Genomic DNA, 16,197 nt, shown 5'->3' on the forward strand with positions numbered 1-16,197 from the left:
TTTTTAGAGATTACAATGCACTTTTAATCAGCCATTAACAAGCTCGTTGAAGTAGAATTATAATTGAATTAGTGTACACCAATTTAAAACCAGTGGATGCTTCAATGCAGCCCGCCGCATTACAAGAGTGGTGAATTTGTCGTATTAACCAGTCGTTAACAAGCTTTGGACTTCTAGATCAGCTAGTAGTATCATATGCAGCCAATAGCTGGACAAGATCATTTTAAAATTCTACTTAAATGTCTTTAGTATAATTTTTCGCCATTATAAAGTCATTAGTCAGCTATGCTGTTGAATAGTGTATAATCTTTCCTTAGTACAGCCTAAAGACTCATTCTATCCTTTAGTACATCTGCATAAAAGCAATAGCCTGTAATGTAGCTTGCTAATAACGTAATTCATCGCTAATGTGCTACTTGGGATGTGATGTTTCGACGGTCACAACGACAGTGACAACGCTCTACGAAACCGTTATCTCTTTCTACAGTTTGATGTATCTGTATCTATGTAGGTGATAATAAAAAAAAATACCCGGCTGAGTTTGTTGTAGGCTCTCAGACTCGGGCGCGTTTGGAACCCTCGTAGCTTTAGTTCTAAGGTTACGTATGTAATTTATTATCACCATTATAATATTATCTTACAAATCTAACAATTCTGACTATCAAAAGGTGTAGGTACCTACTTGCTTTGAATAAATGATTTTGAGTTTGAGTTTAGACTTAGGAACTAAAGTACAGACTATTTCTAGATTCCATCCATTCTACATAAGCGATTCTTCGGAGGGCGGATTCGGTCAGAAGAAAGAGGAAGACCAGAGGAAGCAGCGAGTGTTCGCTGGAGTGGCCTACGACAATGAGGGATATCCTTACCCCACTACTGGTAAGTGGTAATTGAGCTTTTTAGGGTTCCATGTCTCAAAAGTAAAAACGGAACCTTTATAGGATCACTTTGTTGTCTGTCTGTCCGTCCGTCCGTCCGTTGTGTCTGTCAAAACACCCATAGGGTGCTTCCCGCTGACCTAGAATCATGGAAAGCAAGTTAAATTACGTTAAATGTTATGACGTCACATCTGCGAGCGTTTTGACGTTTGATAAAAAGTCGCTGTTTTGACTAGTAGTCATCATCCTTATTTTTTCTAGTTTCTTGGTTTGTCTGGGTTATTTCATGTTTTGTATCTATCTACTTACATTTTCAGTGGGTCGATACTGCGAATGGGTACACAAGACGGTAGACCAGTCGGCGACGTCAAAGACCTTTGAGGACTACATGAAGACCTTAAAACTTGAATGCAGTGAGGGGGAGCCGGCCGTCTTGAACTGGACCGTGGCGCATGAGACTCCGGACCTGGTGTACTATCAGGTAAAATTATACTCCATCCACGAATAGAATAGAATAGAACATGTTTTATTGAAGTAAACTTTTGAACAAATGCTTTTGAATCGTCAAAATAATTTACCACTGGTTCGGAATGCCATTCTTACCGAGTAGAACCAGCAAGAAACTCGGCGGATGCTCTTTTCAATTGTACAATTTACAATAATATGTCATAACAAGCAATTGCAGCCCCGCACATTGCTGGAACGAATCAAATCCATGCTTTTTTATCATTTACATAATCATCGATTGTTGATGCTTTTTTCCAAAGGCTAGTCTAAAATTGACTGTGGGATTTTATTATAAAATATTAAACACGGAGAGAAATTAGTAAGTAGGGCTCCCTCTGTTACGTTATCCCAATTTTTAAGCAACAAAATATGACAAAGGCAAAAACTACGTGGTTTTAACCATTTCTTATCACAAACGAAACTACATTTTCGAATTGAATTTCGAATGTTTTTTGAAAACATGTTTGTGATTGGTTGGCCCCTAAAAATGGTAAACACTTGGTTAAATTTTATCAGTGTGAAAAGATTTTTCCAATAAATCTAGTTTTTGTTTTATAAAAAAAATCAGGCAGTATAATATAGATACCTAAGCACATTAAATTTGAATTTCGCGGGCAGACTAACATATGTATTTTTTGTTGATGATAATTTTTAAAAAAATATTGTAGCTAAATAATTTTTTTTTTGTTTTCAGTGTTATACGCACAATAATCTCGGTTGGAAAATTCACGTGGTTGATCCCGGGACACAAATCCACATTCCTGGTGATAAAAGCGCGATCATTAACTTGGCGCCATTACCACCGCCATCTTACTTTTTAGTATCAGCGATACTTGTCATTTTGACAGCTCTCACGAGGTAAGAACGTTCGGAAACCTACCGCGAGCTCTGCTTGGAACAAAGGAGGATGGATTCAGGATATTTTTTAATAACAATTTTTAAATTATTATCAAGTATGTATATTTAAAAGAAGTTGGGCATTTTACTGTATTGATGTTTGTATATTTTGAATTTTGGTTTGCTATTGCTTACCAGATTTTAAACTTAAAATGCAAAAATTATACTTACTTAATACTTAGTTAAGAAATTCATAACTACAACAATAATAATGTAACAAAGACAATAAATAACTTGATTACATATTTAGGGTATATTTGAAACGTTTGACAATAAATGGTCATAATTTAGTAATAATTATGGACAATAAATATTTTTTAGTCTTATAAAGAATATAAATTATACTTACTTATATTATTTTATTGTACTTTAGTAGGTTTATGAATATACAACATAAACGATAAAATATCGTTTGTCATTTATTAATTGAAAATATTGTAGACTAGCTGATGCCCGCAGCTTCGCCCGCGTGGATTGGTCAGATCCCCTGCAGCATCAGGATTGAGGAGTTGGACTCCAAATTTTTTATGAAACAATGTCGCAAAGTTTCTCTATCGATTAAAAAAAAAATTACGCAAATCGGTTCAGAAATCTCGGAGATTTCGGTGTACATAGGTAGAAAAACACAACTCCCTTTTTGAAAGTCGGTTAAAAAAGTAGCCTATTTTACGCCCTGGTCAATACTCAACTTGTCTGTGAAAATCCCGTCAAAATCGGTTCAGCCGTTCCGGAGATTAGCCTTTTCAAACAGACAGACAGACAGACAGACAGACAGACAGACAGACAGACAGACAGACAGACAAAAATTTTAAAAACGTGTTATTCAGTGTTGGTATCGTTCAAATAACCATATGAGCTTAATATGAGGTAGTTATTTCGAAATTACAGACAGACACTCCAATTTTATTTATTAGTATAGAAAATAACAACCAAACGAAAGTGGACAGTAATAATAGTTATATAACATGAAAATGTTATATAAACATCTATAACTATAATGACAAGTAAGTAGGTACCTATTGAATATAATTTGGGGAAAAATTAAATACCCTACATTTTTAAAGTTATACAATATAATATTATACATTGTTAGGCAAGTAACTAAATATAACAGAAAATACATGACTCTGACAATAATAATGAGACTTGTAAGTCACAACTTTAGAGAATTACTTTTTGAATTGTACTGAGTAATATTTGAAATCAAATAGTTATTAAAATAGCTGCAAAAGTTATTATTACTTTATTTGTAGGCCCAAGAGGTTTCTTGAGAGTACCTAACTGAGATTATTTTAACATATTTTTGGACGGAAGTAACGATCTTATATCACTTCCACTAAAATTGGACGCCAAACAGCATTTTTTTTAGTTTATTGTAAGAAAGAGAAGGAAGAAACTAATATGAAAGGGAACATCGGCAGCAGGGCTCGCTTTTAGTATAATGTACAGGTAACTAATATTTGGGTAAATAATGTCAATCTAATTAATATCAATTTCATATCAGTCATTTAATACGCATTTGTGCAACTATCTTTATACATAAAGTAGAATTTGGTACTTAACACTTTTAGAATTACCTAAATAAGGCATTTTAATAGGTGATTACATGACATGTACAATAAAAAACATTATCTTAGCTATCTATCTCTTTCATCTACACAATGTATGTAAGGGAGGTAAGACTTTTATAATGACAGCAGAAAACTTGAAGACTAAATGTAAATCAGTTAGATCAAACTACCCTCAAAAGTAATCATATAAAAAACTATTGACAGACGCTCTGTATCAGTTAGTAATAACTAATCATTTAATATAATATTATGTCATGTGTACATAGTTATTTCAAGCTATCTGCCATTATAATAATGTATTTTGTATTTCTTTATCGACTAAAAATAAAACTAATTTTTTAAAGGAATTGATTCCGATTTGAATTTGTGGTTTGAAAATTAACATTTTAAATGTAACTATAATTAAACAAAATATATTAGCGGAAAAACTTGAAGGTACTTATTGACAATGAATTTTCGAGTGAAAAAAATAATATTTTTAGTATAAAAATATCTTTGCCGAGTGCTTTGACAATAATAATATGTTTACGTAATTAACTAAATCGCATACTGTTATAGGTATAAAAATATTAAAAATATGTTTTATACAGAAATATTTTTAAAATACCAACATAATAATATTCTTAGTAAGTACCTATTGACTCAAATGGTGGGGTAAAAATCTACCTAGGTACATCATGCCAGTAACATTAGTTTTAGTTTAGAAAAAGATCATTCCATAAAATATAATAATACTGCGGGTATTTTACAAATAATCCTGTTTATTATAATAATTTAGGTATAATACTTAACTAATTAAAAATCATTGCAGACTTGTTAAATATGACAATACAATTTTGTAGTTAACTGTACCTACTAATTAGCGAATTTATATATTTAATAATATTATATACTATATAGGTATATTGACTATAAAAAAGTGCAGTAAAGTATTTATATTAGAATTTTATAATACCATAGTAGGTATATGTGTGTAATATACTTTTTATACTTGTATATTCAATGATTTTGGGTGAAATTTAAGTAAATATTTCTTTATTTTGTATAAAATGAATTTCCAACTATGTAGGTACCTACCTAAGCAAGGTATCCGTTTTTTTCGAGTTATGAAATTGAATTTACTTTTAAGGTGCACTAGGTCTGCCCGCGAAATTCAAATTTAATTTAGTTTTTCGCAATTTGTAAACTAATACGACAAAGTAGGCTTATGGCATTCTAATAGCGCCAATGGCAGTATCATCTCCACAGATTTATATAAAAATTTGTACTTAAAAGTGTCCCGTTTAAAAAATTAGAGTGACTAATTTGTGAATAACTTACGTCAAACTCATTATTTGGACAAAAAACTGAACACTTTCAAAGACAGATATTATATTGCTCGCTTTTTCATGTAACATGGTCAGTTTGTTTACGTAGGTAGGTATATTTAACCTCACTTTTGATGTCAAGATAAAGAAACTAAGCTTTTAAATTCCATGACCGACGCCAGAAATGAGCAGAAATCGAAGAACCGGTATTTTTTTCGTGGCGTAGTCAAAATACCGTAACATTAACATTAAAAAGTAACGTGAATATACCGATACCCATAATTCCGTTAACGTTAACTATCTAGATACCATTTTTGATACCGGTAAAAGTAACACTACACCGATAATCTTCTTTATTTTTTTTAAATCCAACGATACCGCGTACAAAGTAATAAGTACCTAGTTGACTTTCAGTCAACGTGCATTTACCTACCGTTATTTATTACGTAACGTTAAATTAACGTTAACGTTATACCAGTAGTACCGCTTGTACGTTACCTTTGAACCATATAACGGGCTGAATTGAGAACCGCCTCCTTTTTGGAAGTCGGTTAAAAATTACGATCACTATGTTACCAGTCTAGAATTAATACCAAATTAGTATTTTTTGGAACATTGTCATATTAATCTTTTTTACTTGTAATTATTTAATGCTGCATTTTAGTTGACGTATTTATTTTCCTTTTTCACTAAATATTTAGATGCAAAATTTATTTTTGTAAAAAGTTAGAGCTAATAAGACTAATAATTGGATGTTAATCGTGACAATAAAATGTTAATAACTGATCAATTTAACTATCTATACCATATTTCAAAATTTATATGTATACATACTGTTTAGGCAAATGATAATAAATTAAAACAAAATTACCCGTTCGATGATAGTTAAAAATTAGATAACACAAATATTAGGATGTAATTTTAATTATTTTACACTCAGTAGTTGTAGTCGTTGATGCACAAATTTCTGTTAATTTTAAGAAATTTATTAGAAGTTATAAAATGTGAAATTTTAGAAAACTAATTCTTGTTGTTGCCGTGCGAAAATGATAAATTATATACTTAGTATTATAGTTATTTTTATTTATGATGGCTTGTTGCAATGTTGCAATTCATGAACAAATATTTTTTGTTTCATTTGAAAATGTGATATGTAAGTATCAATAGTTTATTAAAAATATATATCCAAGCATACTGCTTTTTAAAGATATGAATAATTTCCAGATGACGACGGATTATATTTTAAACTTGTATATACCTATTATTATGATTACAGATCCATGTAGTACAAAATAAAATTGATAAGACGACATTAATTTATCCATCTATACAAAATTTAAAAGCTTTATATTTAATTTGAAGTAGGTACGGCCTACGTTAAAGCACAACGATAACAAATTATTACATACTGTTTATTATGCAAAAGCATAATAATTTTCTTGATTATTTATATCGCAACCATCGATGCTAGTTATTTTCGAAGCTTATTGTTTGATTTATGGTTTCTTGTAGTGACAAACTATCACAATGCATTATCGCTAGTGTCGAGTAGCCTAAGGGAGACAATTTATTTCTTTATGTTATCGAATTATTTCGCTAACTATTAAATTAGTATGAAAATGATGCACGTAAAATTTAAAAATAGCATTTACGTAGCACAGTAATTGGTAAAGACGGCAATTCAAGAACAATATGACATCGCTCAAGTGGCCAGGTTTGCACATTATATTCTACACATCTAGGTATGTTTCTTTTATGATATGTAAAAAAAAAATATTATAATACCAACAACATCAATTTATTGTAAACCGTAACGCATGAATATAAAGTTTAATATATAATTTAAATTTATGACAAATTGTGTTGCATACAGATGGATTACATACAAATTATAAATATTTATGAGGTAATTCAGAATATTATATTATTTCTTTACTTTGTTTTTTTTTTTGTATTAGCCATTAAATACCTGTAAACATGATTTTTTGAATAATTAAATGGTCAATTTACCATCAATATAAATTTAAATTAGGTTTAAATTATTAAAATGATACTCGTTTACAAACACGTTTAGTCTCATCACTTTTGTATTATTTTTGTATTTAGTATTTATATAGATATTGTAAATAATACGGCAATTGGTACTCATGACTAGTTTCCAATAATTTACATTTCAATATAATTATATAGTTAAACCTATAATATTGAAATATAGTAGATGGGTGGTATAGTTTCTTTTTTTTGTTATTATTGACTTGTTTAGATTATTTATTTTAATATAATTTTACAAATCCTAGTATGTTATGATATAATACTTATACATACATATATATTTATATAGTTTTAAGTAAAATCCATTTTGTAAAAATCCATCTCCTACGACTTCTGACAATAAATTACTGTTACTTTTAAGTATTTATAGAATTTGACAATAAATACCTTTTCCTAAATTATATTTTGTATTTTTATTTAATCCCAATTATTCATTTAAAAACTGACAGATTTGGTAGAAATTAAAACATTTCAGTGGTAGCATTGAACTGTTGTCATCACAGGTTGTCATTTTTAAAAGTTTATTATTTTACTCTGTGGCAGGCGTACTAGTGTTGAGCTCTGAGCACCAATAGCGTCAGCGATAAAAAATAAAAATCGAAATACAAAAAAAGAATAATTATCTAAGTATTGATTGATTTTTAGCTTAGCAGACGCCACAGTTCAACGATAAATATTGTAAAGACGTGGATGACAAACCACTTGCTGACATTTTACCCAATTAAGACGACGTTCACGACTTTCTCGGCTAGAATAATCAGCAAGGTCACCACTTGAGGGTGCTTTTTTTTCAATACAAGTGTACACATTAGCTATTAGTCATTGAGTAAACATAATACCTAATCTGTGTGAGTAAAAATCGATTTTAATAAATCGAACCGATAAACAGCTAATCTATAATAATCGATATAGAGAGGACATCCCTATCGTCTATTGTTGATTCACCCCAAAGACTACAATATTATACTTCACCCGGATTCGTGGTCTGTGTTGATTCACGCTATGTTGATGGTTCAATCAATCTATTAACTTTCATAATTATAATTTGCTTTGTCGTTTCTCAGTTGAAAATTGAAATATTTTAGCGCCCGAAAATCAAAATCAGTGTAGCAAAGTGGATTTAATATAATGTATGACTTTTAAACAAGTGCCTTCTTAAGTTCATTCAAAGTTCGTAAAAATTACAGTGGTGTCTTACAAAAATGAAGTGTTAATTTATTCATTTCATATATTCGGTTTGAGTAAAAGTTAATTACGTAAAAATGGCTGAAAAGGTGAGTAAAATCACTTAGGTACCTATGAAGGAACTCCTTTGTTATGTTTTTATTACCCATAAATTAGCATGCGTTACGACAAAAAATGTCGCAATGCACCTGTCATGCTGCATGTGTTATTGTGTTTATTATTTAGGCATTTTATCATGAAGCAATAAAATTGTTGTGTTAAGTTCTACGAAATAATTACAAAATATGGTAATTTTTGTTAGTTATAGTTATTTTCCCATAGTTATTTAACCAACTTGTGTAGTGAGATCAATTTTTCATTAGTTATGTACATTACTTGTCCTAATCATCGATGTAATTAGATATAGTATCTATTACAGTGCTATAGTGGACCATATCCATAATACCTACTTAATATTATAAATACACAAGTTTAAAAAATCTATTAAAAGTATGCTCCTGAAAAAAGCTTATTATACAATCGAAGATTATGTAAATGACAAAAAAGCTTGGATTTGATGCGCTCCAGCAATACACGGCGCTGCAATTGCTTGTATACAGTATGGCATATTATTGTAAATTGTACATTTGAAAAGAGCAACCGCCGAGTTTCTTGCTGGTTCTTCTCGGTAGGAACAGCATTCCGAACCAGTGGTAGATTATTTTGACGATTCAAAAGCACTTGTAAAAGTCTAATTGAATAAAAATAATTTGAATTTGAATTTGAAAATGCGAAAGTATGTCTGTGTGTGCTAGCTTTTCACAGCCCATCTGTATAACCTAATTTGAAGGGTACAGAGATAGCTTGCATCTCGGAAAAAGGACATAGGCTACTTTGGTCCCAGAGAATCAAAAAGTTTTTTTTTTTTTGAATTATGTATTGCTTGGCTGCAATCAGACCTGCTAGCAAGTGATGATGCAGCCTAAGATGGAGCGCGCTTGCCTAGAAGTTGCCTATTCACTCTTGACTTGAAGGTACCCATATTATAGGTGGAAGGGAAAACTGATGCTGGAAGGGTGTTCCATAAATAAGAGGAAAAGAGGAATTTTATAATAGACTAAGCAGCTTTTGCTGATCCAGCTATCTCAGAAGTGCTTCAAGTTTTCCAAAAGTTTGTCCAATCTATTGTTGAACTGGTTAACAAAGCTGACATAACCACATCCATAGGCAACTTATTCCATATATGACTAACTCTGTTGGTTAGAAAGTGTTTTAATGGATTTGACTATGTCAATTCATATTGTAGCTTGCTATCATGGCCTCTTAGTCTAAGATTGCTCCTTCCCGGAAACTCAGAGCTCCCATTTTTATAAAACCTAAATTCATATGAACATTTGCACGCCATGGTATGGTAGATTATGGCTCAAAACAAAAAATTGTAACTAACAACTAATTTATGTGCTTACATACAAACAGCAAATAAATGATTTGATTTGGCATCATTTACCTATTTGGTACAGAGATACTTTGCATTCTAGAAATGCCTTTTTATGTTGGAAAATCATAGAGATCCCGTGAGTTTTTAAAGATATAAATCCACACAGACAAAGTCTCAGGCATCGTTAGTATATATGCTTATTTTGCCAGAAAATCCAAGAAAACCCGTTACCCGAGAGCCAAGGGCCAGAAGTGCTAGAAACACCACAAATACCAGAACCACCAACACCACAAATGCAAGAAACATCAGACAAGATTAAAGATGTCCCCACAGCCATCCCAGTGAAGATCACCCCTCCCACCCCAGTCACCCCCTCCCCAGTGTCCCGAGTCAGCATCCCCTCCTTCACCAAGACAGCTCCTAATGAGCTGTACAGGAAGCTGCTGCCAGCCGTGCTGTTCCTGCTGACGTTTGTCACAGTCATGACGGTTCTACTCATCTATATGGATACTGTTGGTGAGTGACATTTACTTTAGCATACCTTTGTTATATGTATATAATCAGATAACGAGTAAATGAGCAGGCAGGTCACCTGATGTTAAGTGATTACCGCCACCCATGAACAGCGCCAAAGGAAGCGCTGATGCATTGCAGGCCTTTCAGGAATTTATTGGTCTGCCCCTTGAATAACCCCATGTTGTAATCTAGTGGGAACACCATCTATGGGATCATGTACAAAGTTTTTTTAAAACAAGACACAAGTGTGAAGATGCCTTGAAATGATAAGTGGTTTTAGTATTGCATTGGTCCTCAGCCCTCGGCGCGCAGCAGTTCCGCCTGAACATGTCGCGGGACTACGAGCTGGCGCGCATCCCGGCCGAGTCGCCCACGCTCGTGGCCTACGTGCGGCAGCTGCACCTCGCGCCGCGCCCGCCGCGCACGCCGCCGCCCACGCCCACGCCCACGCCCCGGGTCGAGGCCCTGGACAGGATACTGGGCGAGATGGTAACTAGACACCGTAACCGTTTAGAACTTCGATAGCTGAACAGTTGAGAAGCGGACTGAATTACGAAAGGTCGGCGGTTCAAATCCCACCCGTTGCACTCACTATTGTCGTACCCACTCCGGGCACAAGCTTTACGTTAATTGGAGGAGAAAGGCAAGTATTAGTCATGATTAGCATGGCTAATATTCTTTAAAAAAAAAAGAAAAAAAAAAAGGAAATGTAAGGATGGAAATAAAAGGTTGATTATTACTTCTTTTTAATATTAGTATAGATGAATGAGGTATAGAAATCAAAAAGTAACATTTATGTTGTATTTTTCAGTACAATGGCACTCTGGTAGAGTTTCTTCCTCGAGGTGGCAGGGATCCTACAGCAGCATACTTAGAGACAGTCCGTGGGTGGAGCGGGGTGGCTGTCAGGGCTGCGCCGAGGGACTTCTTAGCTCTCAGGGGCGCTGCGAGAGCATTGCATGCTTGTCTCAGCCCTACTGATCATCCTAGAGAGGTGCCTATACTTTGTTGATATGTAAAATTTTACTTCTTAAATACTCAGTTATTTCTATCACAATTATTTACAGTATAATATAGTATAAAGAATGTGCCTAAGGCATTGTTTTAGTGGTCTAAAACCATTTTCGCATTATTGTCTTTCTAATGAAACCAGTTTAGGGCATAAACACCATAGGTAGAATCATTTTTTGTGTTTTATATATAAGGATTGATAATTTTATTTGATAAAATTATGTCAACTATGGTATAACTAATAATAGTTATTTTTGTTGCAAGTGTAGAAAATGGAAAATTATAGTACTATTTGAAGTGTAGGCAAAGATGTAGTACCGTGTTAAATGCAATAATGGTAAACCATCTTCACCTAGTGTTTCATAGTTTGACTTTTCCACTCTGATAAATATATTTTTTTTCCATGCTAGGAGATAAAATTGACTTTTCCACGCATGCGGATAAAATCGACTATTCCACGCTAGCGGAAAACATTAACTTTTCGACGATTGACGATAGAGGAAGCTTTTCCAAACTAGTGAGATGAAAAGTGTTATTGATATTCAGGTTAGCTACGAGGAAGCAGAGGGCGGCGGCGGCGTGTTCCGCTCGCGCGTGCTGTGCCTGCCGCTGCTGACGGTGCTGCTGGCGGCTGACGCGCCGCGCGCGGACTACACGGCGCTCGCCGGGGCCGCCGCGCCCAAGGCCTTAGCCGCACTGCCCTACGACCGCCTGCGACTGAAGGTACTCTTTTTTTTTACACTGTCTTATATTTACACGTGTTGTTATGGGTATTTAATTCTAGCACAAGTGCAGTAATATTAAATTACTAGCTGATGTCCGCGAGTTCGTTCGCGTGGATAGTGTTTTAAAAATCCCGTAGGAACTCTTTAATTTTCCGTGATAAATGGTAGCCTATGTTCTTTTTCCATGTCAAAGGCTAAATGTATGCCAAATTTCATCCAAATCTGTTCAGCTGTTTTTGCGTGATTGAGTAACAAACGTCCAAACATCCACATTTTCACATTTATAATATTAGTAGGAAGGATAGCCCAAGTACGGTAATAGTCTACTTTACAGTATTGACAATGGTGTAATAAGAGCCACTTTACGAGCAAAAATACGATCTGGTGCACAGATCCCTATAATATTCAATCGCCTTCAAAGCGATAAGGCCGCTAATTGCACTTCTATTTAGAGTTACTTTTATTTATTTTTTATAATGGTGTACATTCATTCATTCTTCCCCAGGTGATTGACTTCCGGTCAACAGATCCAATAGCCCTCAACAAAACAACGGAAATTCTGACGGCTAACAACTACACCGTGGCGGCGACATTTGATGATGGCATCATGTACGCTCTCAAAGACTTGACCCACGAGTGAGGTGACCACTCACCATCTGCCGGCCTATTTCTAAACAGCGTTTCAGGGTCCATTCATGACGATGCTCGAACATACTCTTGTCAATGTAAAAGTAAAACTTATTTCAATGTCCTAAAATTCAAATTTAAATACAGTCATCCATCTGAACGGACCCTAACTGCAAAAATCAGTTTTTGAGCTATCGCCAAAACGTGGGAATTTAGAGACATCAGTTTTTTGAAAATTTCTACTATTTAGCAATAGCTCAAAACTAGATTTTTGCAGTTAACTGCTTTTTTAGAAATAAGACGATATTATAGTACGCGTCATAAAAGTTATAACTTTGAACACGCTTGGATATCTCTATTTTTAGTAATCTAAAAAAAAAAAACTTCAACTTTCGTGACGCGAGCAATGATGCCAACAAAATGGTTAGTAATTATTAATTATTTCTATTTTAATTATTTTAGTGTATCCCTGCAAATGAAACAATATAAACATTTTTTGTGTTTTAACAATTTACTAATTTCAACAAGTATAGCTTACAAATACAAAAAAAAAATGTTTCTAATCAAATAGTAATGGGGACAATGTTTTAAATAATATTTTTTTTAAAACAATTCAATAAATAAACAAATGATAATTTTAAAATAAGCAAAACTGATTTTTAATTGAATCTAAGAAATAAAACCCTGTGACAGCAATAAGTATTAGTTTTATGTATTATTAATAATTAATAATTTTAATTTGAATAATAATTTTTATTTTTTTAATTCATTTTAATAGAAATCAGTATTTTTTAATTTTTAATTAAAATAATGGGTAATTCCTACATGATTGTGATAATCTTTAATGATTGCCTTATGTAGAGCCACTTTGCACAATAATTAGGAAAATATACAGTTCTAATTCAATTTGTAGAATATTATTATTAATAACTTACAAGAAAAGTTGAAAATATTCATACTGATAAGGTACCACAAAAACGCGTTTTTTTAAAAGTTCGGAAATAAAATATCAGACTACCGCTAGAGGTTAACGAACGTTGCGTAGACAGGCAGTCGAAGGCGGGGCATTAACCCCAAGTTTTGCGCGCTATACGTTGCGGGTTTTAAAAACAAAATCACAAACTAAAAGACGAATAAAGCAAATGGTTATTGATATTGGATTGTGTTTAGATAGTATAATAATAGCGCTAAGTTTTGGCTAGAGGTCTGATTTCAGTCTGTATAATGGTAGGAGGATTTCTTGGGGTCATAAAAATAGACAATAAAGACAGTATGTGAATATGGAAGGGGTCAGGTTCCATTCAATATCTATAAAACCTTAATTTTTTATCTGTTTAATTTTTTTTTTGACTGTGATATAGACTTTTTCACGAATTGAATTGGAACGAAACATTTCGACTTTGAAATAATAAATGTAAAATAAGATTTAGCGCAATTTAAATACCTTTCCCACATAAAAATAAATTTTGAAAATCTCGCTTTTAAGGTCTTTTAAATTTTGAATACTTATTGAATTTTTCAAATCACTGGTATTAAAATTAGCGATTTATGAGCGAAATAAATCTTGTTAAAATGCACTGTTTACTCTCTTTTTACTTCACTTGAAGACAGCGTATAAAATAAAATAATTTTAAGAAATAAGTATATATATTGTTTCTGATCCAGTAAATAAGTAATTATAATTACTATTGTAATCTTCAAGATCTTGCGGTACAAATTTTTATCATACTAATTGTAATAAATAATAATATATTCTTCATAATTCTTATTAAATAATATTTATAATGAAATTGTGTGAATTGTCAATTTACTGTAGAAAAGGTGCTTTCCTACTAGAAAGACGATGAATTATATTAAATACGTTTCTGTGTCTATTCTAGTCTGAAAGTACATATTATTGGATTAATAGCGACCAAAAGATGTAAAAATGATCCTTTTTGCCTTGAAAGAGTAGCCAGTATTGCTTATTATATGTATGTATATATTTCACAATTTGAAATGCCATTTTAGCGTATTTGATGCTAAAATGGCTTTTCAAATTATGAAAAATATTTTGAAATGCCATTTTAGCATCAATTTATTAGCAAAATTGTTTTTGAAACTATAAGTTTTTGTTTATGTATACATTTTAATGATTCAATTTTTATTATAATTACTCGAAATGTCATGCCATTTTAACATTATATGTATATTATTAATTTTTTCATGACTTACAATATTTATTCAATCATTTTTTTTATTGAAACTATATTTTAACAACACAAATGCGTAAAACATGATTGTGAACTCGACAAGTATTATGTAAGTAAATAATTTCATTGTTTTAAAATTATTAATGTTAGTTTTTAATTCCATTATTATTAAGTATGATTTTAACGCCATTTTACTATGGAATCTTTTTAAATGATGAATTACAATTTAATTATAATAAGGATGGGGTTCCATTCCACTCGAATCGTTTTGATATTTTAATTCCGTCGTAATGTAATTGTTATTGAAAGACTGATTTAAGATTAGCTTTTTTAATTACGTAGATCGCTTTTGAGAGTCGGTGGAAAGTTTTTCGGAAGTGCTTGATATAAGACGAATGTTGGTAAGACGGTTTTGATTGCGAAAGTGATTTGTTATTGTCACATGTGCCTATGTCAAAAATAAATTATTTCTTAGTAATTATTTAATAGAGGGTTTTCTAGAATTCGTAAAATCCACGTCCACTGTTAGTTTTAAGTTTGCTAACTATTAAATTAATTATAAATTGCGATACGAACGCATCTGCGGCAGTGCGCTGGTTGCTTTCAAAGTCTTAAAGAGTATTATTTTGTTCTAGTGGGTGACGGGAGTGTATTACATTACAATAAATTATTATCGATTTAACTAAAAAAGTACGAATAATTCGTGAAATGTTATGACGTCTCATTTATGTATTTAATACTGCGATAATAAGCGAGCATTTTGACGTTTGGTAAAAATTTGCTGGTGTGATTGAATCTGTGGTATTACCATATTATAATAAACATTCGCCTTTTATAAAGCACCCCTTCAAAATTCGACACCGTCTCTCAAGCTATTTTGACATGAACAAAATTCATCTCATATATTTTAATGAATTTTATTTTAATAATTAATAATTAAAGTATTTTTTTTTCAATTTTAATGTAATTTCATTTAATTATAATTATTTGTAAGCGATAATTTGACAATGAGGAATGTATTAATAAGTTTTAAGCTTTAGTAAGATTTCACTAGATTTAGTTTTATATGCGCTCAATTTTTTCACAAATTAAATGGCTTTAAATTGAATGATAGTTTTTATTTTGTAAATCTCCTCGTCTTTATAATCCAACTAGATGAAAAATCCCGTAGGAACTTTGATTTTCCGGGATGCAAGCTTCCTGAACCAAATTTCATATTAATCGGTTAAACGGGCCTTTAAGAATCCCTTAAGAAGAAAGTGGGAACTCTTTGATTTTCCGAGATTAAAATGTCCTTCCCCGAGATGTACGC

General features: G+C 32.2%; 2 protein-coding genes across 7 annotated transcripts in view; both read left to right on the forward strand.

Moving 5' to 3' along the window:
- Positions 1-5,281, forward strand: part of LOC123877707 (protein Skeletor, isoforms B/C) — a 39,578-nt gene extending 34,297 nt beyond the window's left edge. For 4 of the 5 annotated variants that reach the window (XM_045924554.1, XM_045924557.1, XM_045924555.1 and 1 more), the window contains 3 exons: positions 749-879; positions 1,196-1,359; positions 2,080-2,721. In XM_045924554.1, coding sequence (XP_045780510.1) covers positions 749-879; positions 1,196-1,359; positions 2,080-2,247 — 463 coding nt within the window. In that variant the 3' untranslated portion in view covers positions 2,248-2,721. Of the gene's footprint in view, positions 1-748; positions 880-1,195; positions 1,360-2,079; positions 2,722-5,269 lie in introns of those variants that run through there. The other variant, XR_006798656.1, reaches the window with a different exon arrangement.
- A 2,922-nt stretch (positions 5,282-8,203) lies between these two features.
- LOC123877709 (protein Star) lies at positions 8,204-15,993 on the forward strand. Of its 2 annotated transcripts, none has more exons than XM_045924560.1 (6): positions 8,204-8,486; positions 10,024-10,330; positions 10,629-10,819; positions 11,142-11,324; positions 11,888-12,064; positions 12,572-15,993. In XM_045924560.1, the coding sequence occupies exons 1-6, from the start codon at positions 8,475-8,477 to the stop codon at positions 12,704-12,706; spliced, it is 1,005 nt and encodes a 334-aa protein (XP_045780516.1). In that variant the 5' UTR covers positions 8,204-8,474; the 3' UTR covers positions 12,707-15,993. The 2 variants fall into 2 exon arrangements, with proteins under 2 accessions (XP_045780516.1, XP_045780517.1); XM_045924561.1 differs by lacking the exon at positions 8,204-8,486 and adding an exon at positions 8,545-8,684.
- The last annotated feature ends 204 nt before the right edge of the window (positions 15,994-16,197 follow it).

This window comes from Maniola jurtina, chromosome 24, assembly GCF_905333055.1.
Source record: "Maniola jurtina chromosome 24, ilManJurt1.1, whole genome shotgun sequence".
Classification (NCBI taxonomy): domain Eukaryota; kingdom Metazoa; phylum Arthropoda; class Insecta; order Lepidoptera; family Nymphalidae; genus Maniola; species Maniola jurtina.

What these genes read in the sequence shown, in the direction of transcription:
- LOC123877709 (XM_045924560.1), top strand. An exon ending in CTACTGATCATCCTAGAGAG is followed by an intron (nt 11,325 to 11,887) that starts GTGCCTATACTT and finishes ATTGATATTCAG; the next exon opens with GTTAGCTACGAGGAAGCAGA. An exon ending in ACGACCGCCTGCGACTGAAG is followed by an intron (nt 12,065 to 12,571) that starts GTACTCTTTTTT and finishes ATTCTTCCCCAG; the next exon opens with GTGATTGACTTCCGGTCAAC.